This window comes from Squalius cephalus (assembly GCF_949319135.1).
Source record: "Squalius cephalus genome assembly, chromosome: 3".
NCBI lineage: Eukaryota > Metazoa > Chordata > Actinopteri > Cypriniformes > Leuciscidae > Squalius > Squalius cephalus.
This window is the reverse complement of record NC_137124.1, coordinates 60,525,441-60,538,252: the sequence shown is the minus strand read 5'-3', so window position 1 is coordinate 60,538,252 and position 12,812 is coordinate 60,525,441. Positions and strand designations below refer to the sequence as shown.

At 39.0% G+C, this 12,812-nt stretch overlaps 2 protein-coding genes across 16 annotated transcripts in view; both read left to right on the top strand.

Annotated features, from left to right (window-relative positions):
* Window positions 1-12,812, top strand: part of ank2b (ankyrin 2b, neuronal) — a 114,520-nt gene that overhangs the window by 14,326 nt on the left and 87,382 nt on the right. For all 15 annotated transcript variants that reach the window (XM_079864971.1, XM_079864960.1, XM_079864973.1 and 12 more), the window contains exons 2-3: window positions 5,060-5,161; window positions 11,408-11,506. In XM_079864971.1, the coding sequence (XP_079721097.1) occupies window positions 5,060-5,161; window positions 11,408-11,506 (201 nt within the window). The remainder of the gene's footprint in view (window positions 1-5,059; window positions 5,162-11,407; window positions 11,507-12,812) is intronic.
* Window positions 1-12,812, top strand: part of sdcbp (syndecan binding protein (syntenin)) — a 261,455-nt gene that overhangs the window by 221,439 nt on the left and 27,204 nt on the right. The window lies entirely within an intron of this gene.

The window sequence follows — 12,812 nt, the reverse complement described above, 5'->3', positions numbered from 1 at the left end:
ACATAAATGTCTTTATTCTTCTGTCTAGTCCAGCAGAAGTCTAAGTCTTACCAAAGACTTTAGATAAACAAAGACACTGCACTCATATTACTATGAATGGGAGAAAGTGCAACGTAAAATAAGCCCCGCCTTCTAAATAAAAGAGCCAATCACCAATTGGTTAAGTCACTGCAATCTAGCTCTTTTACTAGCTTTACCAGTAACTAGTTTACCAGTCTTATCAGACAGATCATGCAGGTTACCTAGACTGACCAGTTAAGATTTGTTAGTGAACTGCTTGTCTATAGTGGAAAACTAGTTGGATCGTGGGAATGCGGCTGAAATAGTAAATGATTTTAAAGGCATTATGTTTCTTGACAGACAGGAAGGTTTGTTGTGTGGTTTCACAGAAGGGTCGATCTGCCGGTCTCCTTGGTTACTGGGCTGGGATGAGAATGTTTCTAGCTTTACTTGTCATGGGATACTGAATTATTCATAAATCCTTCACACAGAGCATGGATTAAAGCCGAGAAGCTCTCTGTGAATGAATGTTTGATGCTCTACAAGGCAAATAGTGATCCTTTGACTTGTGTCATTTGTTTGTTGGCTTTTATGATGGCCGGGGTCGGCAAGTCTTCAATCGCATCTTATTTTGACATCTTATCATCTTATCTTATCTTTAGTTTGGCGCATATCTCTTTAATGAAATGGACTTTAATCTTTTCATTAATGCATTCAAGTTACAGGATTTAGTGGATGAATCACTGTTATACCGTACACCTCTATCAGCAATATTTACCTTGTTAAAACCCCTCTAGCTGGTTTTAATGGTTTCAAGCTGGTCCAACATAGTCATGTATGGTCATTAGCTAGTCCAAGTTGGTTTATGTGTTCGATTAGGTGGACCATCAGTCATTAGTGACCTGGATGAGCTTGATCAAGGAACTCCAGGTTGAGGACAAGTTAAGCTGACTGGCAACCATAGGTTGTGAGGTACTTTCAATAGATTTTAAAGGAATGGTGCCAATTTGGAAATGTTAAAGAACTCAACTCAAACAATAAAATCTTGCATTTACCGTAACCTGAATATCCAAGGATCAGCATTTTGCAGTAGAGTCCTCATACACACATATGGAAAACAAAGGAGCACATATCACATATCATTCAACTTAAGACAGTAAAAATGAGGAAATGGCAACTAATGGCAATTAAAAAAAAAAATACAATTAAAAACAAAAATAGTTTTAATACAAAAAAAAGTTGAAAAGCTCTTACTGGTCCAGAGTAAATGAATACATACATAAAAGCAAAGTAAACACCTGTGCAAAATATAGCTATGACTTATTCCTCAGTGTAATGGCTGCAGGGCCAAAACTGTTTTTGTGTCATTTTGTTCTACACCTGGGGATTATAAACCTACGCCCAGAGGGTAGAAGCTGAAACTCTGTGTGCAATGGATGGGAACTGTCGTTTAAGATTAAACCAGTTATGCGCTGTAACTGTTTTGTGTACAAGGTGTCCACATTAAGCTGTGGCTCACCAATCAGCCTGCTAGACCACTTGACTAATTGGTAAAACCCACCCCATCTATAACGTCACCAAGGCTCGCCCCAATCAAACCAAAACTAGTCCTTGGACTTTCTGCCCATTGGATCCAAACCAGTGCAGAAAGATTCTCTGGAGTCTGATTGTCAATAATTATTGGGAATTGTCGAAATATCGATTCACGACCGCACCAAAACATTCAAAGTGTGCATTGCCACTTTTACTAAAACGGCTATCCCTCTTGAATGGAATGATATAATTTCACCAAACTTTGTACACCTATTTATTGGGCGATTGGCCACTTGGTGGCGCTATAAAATAAGAAAAACAAAACAAAAATGGCTATAGCAACGCTGCGCAACAGTCAGTCCGATTGACTTGAAAATTGGCATGTGGTGTCTATGTCCAAGGTGGCACAATAGTCTATGAGGACATTGAGATGTTTTTTGACATCTCAAAAAACACGGCCGCCATTGGCCAATACATTTCAAGTGGCTGTATTAACAGAGGAATCTGTATTAACAAGATTAACGGAGGCCGATCGGATCGAGACTCGTGTGCCTGTTTGACTCACGGCCCTAGAAGGGTTTTTCATGGATTGTATATCATTGTATTTTCTCAAACGCCCATGACATTCACACCATTTGGTGCATCATCTGGGTATTTGAAGTGCCGTTTTTCTGTTTGGATCTTTCCATAGTATAGCAGAGTATAGTACACATGTATACAAATAGGGCTTGCCTACAGTCTTTTCCAGTGTTCTGACAAAAGGGACATTCTCATTTTAGAGACCATTCTATTGGATAAACATTTGTATACACCTCGCAATAAAGTTCATCAATGACCCTGTTTACAGCTGGTATTAAGATACGTTTTGGTCATTTGGTCATTTGCCATTTTATAACTGTATCATATATCCGTTTTAATATCTTTTATAACTGTTTTCATTTTCCTTGCTTTTATTTTGTGATTATTTTAATTCCTTTCTGTAAAGCACTTTGAATTGCCATAGTGTATGAAATGTGCTATAAATAAACTTGCCTTGGTCAGTCGGGTCACCAGTGGACGCCACTAAACACAGGTGTAAACGGGCTCTATTATGTTTTGAGCTTGTCCACTTTCCTCCACTTCCAGAGGGATTGCTTTCGTTGTGTAGATGCTCATGTGGTTTAATGTGTTCAAACAGCCACTAAAGACGTCCCTCTCTACGCCTACTGACCAAACGCTTACACATTATGGGAAGCGCGCTAGACAGATGGGATTTAAACTTCGGCTGAAGATTAAAAATGCACCAATCACAATGTTCTCTCTCCATTCCTGATTTCTAACACACACTCACAGCGTTCGGCTGGTCTTGCGTCTGTCAGAGCAGAAACTAAAGCTGATGCTCTCCCTATGTTTTTCCGTTGTCTCCGGTCGTGTTCATATGTAAATTGCACAAGCTTATTTAGTCCATTAGATCAAAAAATCTGAAAAAAACATAAATTTACCCGCCTATAGACCCTAATCTCGAAGAAATCAGGTCGAGTCGGATTAAAACACCAGGTGTAAACGCGACTTTTCCCTCCACAGATGCACGTCGGTAAATTAGGGAATGAACTTGTGCTCCCGGGGGCGGTTCAGGGAAAAGAGGAGGCGTGTTCCGGCGCAAACGTTCCCTGGTGCTATTTTGCAGTTTCAGAAAACAATCCCGCCACTGACCAGGAGAAACCTCGTCTAAAGTCAGCGTCGGTTATTCAGAGGCTATTTTAAGGGCGCATGCTTGGCCATAATGTAGCGTGTGCACAACACACACACACTTTGCTTCTCCCATCTACACACAGACGCAGCAGTTCACATTGTTGCAAACCATACATAATTACAAGGAAAAATATTACCACACGAGGGAAATCATTGTGGTGTCCATGAAGATGTGAAAAATAGGCATAAATCTAGCTTACACATTTACCCAAATTATCATACGCCTGTTTAACCGAAGCTGATCTGGGTGTGTTTCTCCATCCCCAATGTCACTTCTCTGTGTTTTACGGCCCTGACGAGAACGCCGGTCTCCTCGGCTGTGAACCACTCCTGGCAAATCCGCCGTTATAATATCAATCCGCCATGGAACAAGCGCGTCTGCTCTTAAAGGGAATGTGAGATGACGCTCTGATTGGTTTATTTCACGTTACGCCCAAACCACACCTATGAGTAATGAAGCGACTTCAGACCAACACATTTTAGATTTGCGTCGGGCGCAAGAGTCATTTATCCCGCCGGTATAATAGCAACAGCGCCCGAGATCCGCCCACAAAGTTACTTGTGTTTCGCGTTTGATACTTGCGCTTCAGATCGTTAAAATAGAGCCCTATGTCTCCGTCGTCCACTTGTGATCCGATCGACCAAAACTCATCAGCTGTAAACAGGGCCAATGTCATCAATAGTTTGGTCTTTATTTCTTAGTAGATAAAAGCATTTAAAATATCTGCAAAAAGTTCATTAAATAGTCCAACTTTCAGAAGTGCTCTACATTTTTACATTCTACATTATTAACATACAGATAATAATAATAATAGCACTTAAATCTAAAATCTGCAAAATTCAGCATTTGATTGATTTCATGGGATCTTTAAGCATTTGATCAAATTAATAATGTGGTTAAAGATTATAAACGTATACACCCGCCTGAAAGCACATCAAAGCAAACAACATTTCGTATATGAAGAGAAATCTCTCTCAGCACGCACCCAACTCTCCCGAGTGTTATCCCGAGAAACCTCCTCTATCCAGGGATCATAAACAGGGACCGGCTCAGTGTAAGACAGACAGAAGAGACTCTTCAGACACAAACATATTACATCACTCTCAGATCTGACAGGAGAGACGAGTCATACGACATTTTGTATAGTATACAGTTACAGTTTCTGTATTAATCACAAAGCATCCTTATTTCCACACTTGTATTCAACTTTTTGTGCATTAGATTCCGCCCCACTTCTTTAACGCTGTTGGTCCGGGAAGTTTTTTTCCATTCCATAGGGATTTAAAAAAAGTCATTATAAGCAATGAACCAAACAAACCCATCTATGAGGAGAATCACAGCGTTACAAACTTTGATTTGAAGCAAGAAAGTATTTGAAAATCCGGTAGTAAACAGTGCAATAATTGTTCTGAACACAGTGATATTCATTTTGAAGTATTATGATTTAGCATATATTCATTCTAATCTTGCATATTTAGAATGAATAGTGTGCATATTCTGACTCAGCCAAAAATACATGTACGTCTGTAACCATTTTTGCTTATAAACACACACACACACACACACACACACTGTTCTTCACTCATCATCAGCGCTTTAAAGGATTTCTGCTGAGGTATTAATGGCGCACTGCAGTTTTATAGAGCTTGCAAAGTGTTTTTTCATCAACCTGGTCTCAGCGTTGTGCCTTTCAGGCCTTGTTCATCTTGTTAACAGTATCAGTAAACTCTAGTCATTTAGAGATAAACTGAACGATGTGCACCTGTACTGATGATGCTGTTCTTCTTTCTCCAGTCGGACAGCAACACCAGTTTCCTTCGGGCCGCGAGAGCTGGGAATATCGACAAGGTTGTGGAGTTCCTGAAGACTGGAGTCGACATCAGCACTTGTAATCAGGTGCGTGTAAAAGCTGTCAAAATCACACAGAAATGGGAACTGGTTTCCTACGGGAATTTCTAACACGGTCTAGGTCTAGTGTGGGAAAAGCATCATCAAAAGTGATGTTCGGAGGGGATACTTGTTTTTAAAGACCCTACAAGTTCAATCAAACCATCAAAATATAAGACAATATTTTAAACATGAGGGAAGAACAAAACACTAAACTTGGTGTTTATCTGATAAAGTTATTTGGCACTAAAGGCAAACTACAGCTACAGGTTTTAATGTACCCTGAGTGTAAACCTTAGCCGCACTCATCATGAAGCGTGCGAGCGATTTGCAAAGATTAATATAAAGGTTAATAAAACATTACACTCACTTCTTCTTCTGGAGGTTCAGCAGGAACACGAATAGTTGGTACCGATCCTTTTTTCAGGAGCAGCTTCTTAGCAAAACCAGCTTTATACTAATCCTCCTTCATAAAGCGGTCTGGTGTGTGAAATGATTCGCGCAAACATGAAAGCATTGCTGTTGATCGTGGGGAATATTCCCTTCGAAAACAAACTCAGCCACAGCGTCTTCAGCGGTTCGGGTTTAGGAACATCAAAATGATGCTGTGTTCCTCATTACACCCGAGAGCAGAACACCACAATCGTTCAGACGCCATTCTGCACCAGCGTATCAACAATGCGGACTTTGATTGACAGCTCGCTCACGAGCGAGGGCGGGTCTGTGTTGAAACGCTGCTGTCAATCAACAATCGTGGGAGGGGCGTCCGACTGTGTGACGTCACAAGATCGAACGGCTTGATTTGAGATGGGGAAAACATATAAGGAGATTTAAAAAAAAAACACTGGATGGATTTTTATCATTTTATGATGGTTGTGTACAGGCACTGCCAACACACACTTCAGTACAATCAACTTGTAAAAGTGCATGTACCATTATATGACCCCTTTAATATTTCATTGGTTCTCTCTTGTTTTTGCATGTGCTCATCATCATTTCTGTGTATGACAGCCTGGACAAAACTTATGTCGCACAATTTGGCATGTTTCATTATCACAAATAAATAAATCGACTCCAAGCACAACTACACAATATGATTACTAAATTCTCATTTTAATAATTTTAATAAAGGGTGAAGATGTCAGTTTTCCCAGGCCGGACGTGACATCTGGACACTGCTATGTCTGGCTGTAACTCCTGTAGTTCCTGGGACTTTGTTTTTCATGTTGCAGTCATATTGTAATATGATCAATCATATTAAAGATATTATTTGTTATGTACAGCCATAAACACTAGCAGGGGAGTTCACGACAATCCAGCAACAGATCGCTCAGTAACTACAATCTAAAATAATATTTTTCTGAGTTGCTTCTACATTTGATTTTACGTTTAATTTAATGTAATTATTTCGGGTAATTATTTGAGAAAATCTCCCCCCCCCCCCCCGCCCCCACATTGTAATAGAGATTGTGTACTAGAAGTATTTACTTTGGCAAACCAGTATTTCCAGACAAAGTCGACTGGAGTTTAATTTAAGAGGATTTTGTGTAGATTATTAGATTAAAAAGACATTTTTAACCTTTTACAGATAGACCTCTAAATAGAACAAACACGCAATAGTGTCAGAAAAACTGGGTCACTGCAACCATTCTCACAAACGTTTTTAAAGCAAAAATGTGTAATATATTGCGTGAGTGCTTTGTTTACAAAATATTAATATCCAACGCTCGTTCACGAGTCACATGGATTACTTTAATGATGTCTTTACTACCTTTCTGGGCCTTGAAAGTGGTAGTTGCGTAGCTTGTCAATGGAGGGACAGAAATATCTCAGATTTTATCAAAAATCTACCAATGATCATGCAGCAACTTATGCTGTTTCATCTTCCATGTTGTTGAACCAAATGTTGACTGTACACTATTTCATGCCTCTGGTTTCTCGCTGCTTCGTCACACACTCGTGTGTTTGCTGCTATTTCAGGAGCGCAGTTATCAAGTGCCTTCCTCGTGCTAAGCTAGTTAACAGCTCTGCTGTGGCAACAGTGTGTGTGTAGAGCGTATACAACACACACATGGACCATTCGCTCTGTGGTATCAAATGTCCTTTGGTTTTCTCCTTTGGCTAGCATGTTGTTTAGGTTAGCATAGCAGATGGTGGTGTTAGGTTGACCTTGACCCCACCAGTCAAAGTAGTCAATCACCGGTGTGTTTCCCGTACAGCGGCGTAACTCGCGGCTTAACTACCGTGGTAAACTCAGCAATGGTGTCGACTTATGAATTTACACATGGTTTGTCTTAAAGCATATTAAAAACACCACATAGACACATAAACAACATTAAAGGGTAACTAAACCCTAAACCAACTTTTTTTAGTTAATGATCTGTAAGAATGGGGCTTTATTAGTGCTGATCATTTATTCTAGTAATTTTTTTGACATTTGTGTTTAAAGTGTTTTAATTTTACAAAATATGGTGTAAAAACGTCTGAGTGCTGCCCTCTTCAGGTTGAACAGTGGCTACTGCAGTTGAATTTTCCTATTGGAAGTTGTGGTACCCTCTGACATCAGAGAGTACCAGCTAACCATGCCCTTGCCTGCAGAGAGATACGTCTCAGATGCACGCCCCCTCTCCACTGGGCTCTGCCTACTTTTCCAGCATTTTTCAAAAATTGCCAGTGGGTGGAGTCAGGCTCTAACCAGGGGTTTAGTTACCCTTTAAAAGCTGGAAGTGAAAGAACGCAACATGAAAGGGGAAACATAAAGACTTGAAAATGGATAAGTCTTCAGGCATATTCCTCCTACTCTTGAGATGAGCACATGTCATGACTGTGATGTATATGAGTGTGGACAGTTCTGTGAAGCCCAAAGACAGCATCAGAAACTCCAGCCCACATTACTGGAGTGTGTTTCCCATAAACGCTGTAACTCGCTGCTTCACTTCTAGTCCGATGTATCGTTGAAGAAATCAACTAGCGAGTCACGACTGTTTCCTTAAACCGTATTGTCGCAAAATGGTCGTTCAACCACGTTAGTTAATGACGTCATGCACATGTTGGAGTAATAACTTATTTTAATGAAACTGTTTGAGAACGAATTAACGCTAGATGTTTCGCTATAAATTACAGACATGCATCTGAGGACTATTTCTCATTTTTATCAGTTATTTCGCTTTATTTCCAGATTCAATTAGACTCGTTCTCACGTTCTAGATCACGTTCACACATGCGCACTCTTGCTTTAAATCTCTTGACAAACTAAAAGACGTAATTGATATTTGTATGTAATCTAAATAAAAGACGAATGTCAGCGTGCTTATTTTGCTCAAGATCAGGATTTATTGAGTCCACATGTTCTAAAAACGAGAAACTCTTCTTCTAACCACAGGTCGAGATCTGTCGCTCCAAACACACAACTCTGCGATGCTGTTCGCGAATGTTCGTTGTAACGATGGTTTCGGGAAACACGACTCGTTGAACTGCTGATAACGACAGAACTTGCGACCATAGTTGGCTAGCGATGCTTTTGGGGAACACACCTCTAATAGACTACTGTCCGTGTAAAACCAGTGTAAAACCGTGTAAAACCAGTAGCAGGTTTACCTGTTTATTCAGCAGGGACTCTTCAAATGGTTTATAAGTAGAGATTCCAGTCTTATATAACCTTTTGTTCTGCAGTTTTGAAAACTGAAGAGGCCAGAAAATATTACATAGTTGAGCCTGTGTTTCAGGGGTCTGAGATATTGAGATATCTGTGAGCGTTCCCAAACAGAGCTTTTAAGAGAAGAATTAGCACGTGAAAAGCCTTTCATAAAGGGCAACGACAGCCAGATATTAATATCTCAGTGAAAGCTGTTCTGTCATTGAGCTGACAGTCTCTCTGAACAGGCTTGAGTGAACTCATTGATTATCAGTTTCATCGAGTAAAAATTGTAATGGAGTTTTTCCAAAATGTGAATGTTCCCTAGATGCTAAAATCTTTGTTTGAAATGTAAAACATATCAGATTTGTCATAACCGTACCGATACATATTTGCATGTTCATGTGCAGAACCGATATTTATTGTGTTTTTTTCTATTTTGGACACAATGATAACAACAGCACTGAACAAACGGTCTTATTTAACACTTTTGTCAATACTGTAATATCTGTAGTTTCACTCCCTCCTTTTTTTTGCATACTAAACAAAACACTCCACCAATAAACAGAAAGAGTGCAAAAAGAAAGTGAAGTGTCTTTTTTAAGTAAAAGATTTGATCAGGCAAACAAACAGGTAATAAATAAAGCAGCATGTAGAAATAATCGTAAAAAACCGTACGATTTTCTAAAACGTCCAAAAATATATGTATTTTTTTTACTGATTTTGCTAATTATTAATTGGCGAATTAAGGGAGTCAAGTTACTTTACCTGTGACGTGTGAACACAAAACTCCCGTATTTATCAGTTAAAAGAAAAGTATCGGTAAACCGATTATCGGGAGTACTTTAAAGAAAAAATATTTTGGTCATGTGATCGCAATCAGTCGTTCTGAAAAGACTTTCTGTGATCCAGGAGTTCAAACGGTTCATTTCATCCCTTTCATTTTATTTGTTGAATCACACTTTATTTTTGTGATGCAGAAACCAAATCTCTATTAATGACCCTAAAAAATAAACAAATAACAAAATCTATAATAATAATTGTATCTTTATATATTTCAGCGCTTTTTGCTTGTTTGTTGTTGTATTTGTTTGTTAAATGTAATAATCATTTAAAATGTCTCAATAAATTGTTAAAGTTTTGGTCCCCATTGACTTTCACTGAACAGTATGGACAAAAACAATAGAAACAATAGATAAATGTCTTGTCCTGCGGAAGACAGTAAGCTGTTCAGGTTTGCAGAGATGTGAGGGCGAGTCAGTGATGACAGAGTTTTTATTTTTGAGTGAAGTAACATGAAAACAAACCGTTGTTTTAGATGAGCGATAATTTTACATTTATATGTGTTACTTCTGTACACACTTTAAACGAATTGTATTGGGCAGGACTGTTTAAATATCACAAACTATATTTGTAATTTGGTGCAATATTAGAGAAGGGTGGCGTAAGACGAGCTGGTTGTAAGTTGAGCCGAGCGCTGGGTCTAGAGGACCGTTTGCAGTGTTTACATGATATATTCAATTACTCGTCATTCGGCTCGGCGTGTGATTGAGAGGAGCACATGGGGAAAGTGTTAATGTCCCCCTGTGGTGAAACTACAGCGTTTAATGTTGTTTATGTGTCTATGTGGTGTTTTTAATATGCTTTAAGACAAACCATGTGTAAATTCATAAGTCGACAGCATTGCTGAGGATTTCTCCTTAAAACTGCAGTGAACCAAAGACAGTCTCAAAAACACGCTTTGAAATCGCTGGTGTTTCTGACGTCACAAACTACCTTGTAACCAATCAGATCAACGTGTGATCGTCAACCAGTGGATCTCTGAGCTGAGGGAGTGAGTGGAGGCGGGGCTCATTTGCATATTCATAGAGCCGCGAATACTAAATGAAGCAAGGGTGTCGAGTTACATTCAAGCGGTTATTAGGCATGAAGTCCATTTTTTCAAGGAAAAAACTTTTAAATATGTCATTTTGGTGATTAAAGAGGAGTTTTAAGCAGAAAATGATTGACTACAGGGGGGACTTTGAATGTTTTTTTTTATGCATGTTCAAGTAATTCATATTCTCTACATGCTTACATTTGCGTTATTTTCTAGTTTTGATTGCTTTTCTATTAAAATAAACAATGGATATAATATACAATAGTCATAAAGAAGGGGTCGGTATGTCCACAGGTAGTCTATCTCTAAATAATGACACAATGAAAGCATGCTGTGTTTTCCAGATTAGGTTTTGGAAAGCGAGTCGCAGAAAGTAAGACTTCGAACTGCATCAGTGATTGGCTGCCAAAGATCCACATGTGATTTTAAGATTGCACTGACCTTTAAAGAAGCCAGCATTAGATATCGGCTGTTAGCTTGCAACGCTCCTGTACTATTTAATACCTCTCTATAAAACACACTTCGGAGACTGAACATTGCTCTGACAGACAGTTAACAGGATAAACCTGACATTCAGCAACTTTTGGGAATCTTAACTCTTCTTAATAAGCAATCTCAAAGACGTTACCTTGGGAATGGATGAGGAGGTATTCTTCAGTCTTCTTTCCCCTGTCGCATTGCTTCCATTTTCTGCTTGGTTTGGTCGAGAATGACGAGTTTGTTCTGTCTCTGACCTCCACAGAATGGCCTCAACGCTTTGCACTTGGCAGCGAAGGAAGGACACATGGATCTGGTCCAGGAGCTGCTGGAAAGAGGATCTCCGGTTGATTCGGCTACTAAGGTAAAGTTCCTCGAGGAAAACATGAATGGAGCTGATGGAGAGCACTTTAATGTTACACGGTTTGTACAAGGTGCTTTAAAAGCTCGAGTTTGACTTTTTGAAATTTAAGTCCTGGAGAACAGCCATATTTATGAAAAGGTACTTTAAGGTACTTAAAGACAATATATGTGAAATTAATTGTGTGTTTAATTTTATTGATAAAACAATCTTTTCACACAAAATGAACGCTGCAGCCCATCTAATATAGATATAGAGCCATTTCACATGGCTATGAGAATGATATTGCTCATAAATATCCACATATATGATATAGCTTTCAAGTTTCAAGTTTAAGTTTCGATATCTTTGTCATAGTATTGTTTCAATGGTTAAAGTCATTGCATCTGCTGCACTTTATCTATTTACCTTTTTTAGAATTTGAAAGCTAATAAAGATATTGTTTGATGAGAGATCTCTGATTGAGGTCATTGAAAACCTCAAAAGTAGTGCTTGAAAAGTCCTTGAAAGTCCTGGAATTTCACTTTACAGTACCTGTACGAACCCTTAAGTGTGAGTCTGGCCAAAGCGAACACAACTTGAGCCCAGTGTTAGATCCAGTAGCATAATCCTGCAATACCGACATCTGGAGTTTTAAGACCACATTTTTAGGTTTCTTTGCCAATTCTACTCCAACAGAGCAGACCTGATTCAAATCTAGGAAACAAACAGGTCGAAAGACTAGACCCACTGTAATGATTCAATGTTTAATTTGGAAACACTTTGTTTCGATACTCAACTTTAGACATTCTACGATAAGTAGCTTTGCAGCTACATGTCAGCTAGCAGTCATTAGGTTATTAGTAGACTGTGCTTAATATCAGCTAACACTTTATTTTGAAGACATTCTACTGACTATAAGTAACTTTGCAACTACGTCAACTTATTCTACTTACCCGAACCCAAACCGTACAGTCTATTAATACTCTAATTACAGTTAAGGTCCTTGCTCACTGAGTCCGAAATTCTCGTCTGTCATAAAAAAGTAAAATTTTCTGCATTTTTTGCATCCGTAGCATGCATCTTAAGTGGTGTTTTGATCATTCAGAGCCACCGTACAAGCGAATGTCAAAATCAAAAACTGTTCAGGATCAATTGGTTCACGGAAATTGGTGGTCTTCTTTTTAATATGTGGCTCCAATATCACTAGCAAAGCATCAAACTGAGCCACTGACATCCTGAAGTAAACTTTGAATCTCTCGGGATAATCCCGCAGCGAACTCTTCTTCCTCTCTACACAATCTCAGGATTGGATGAGCCCAACATTTCC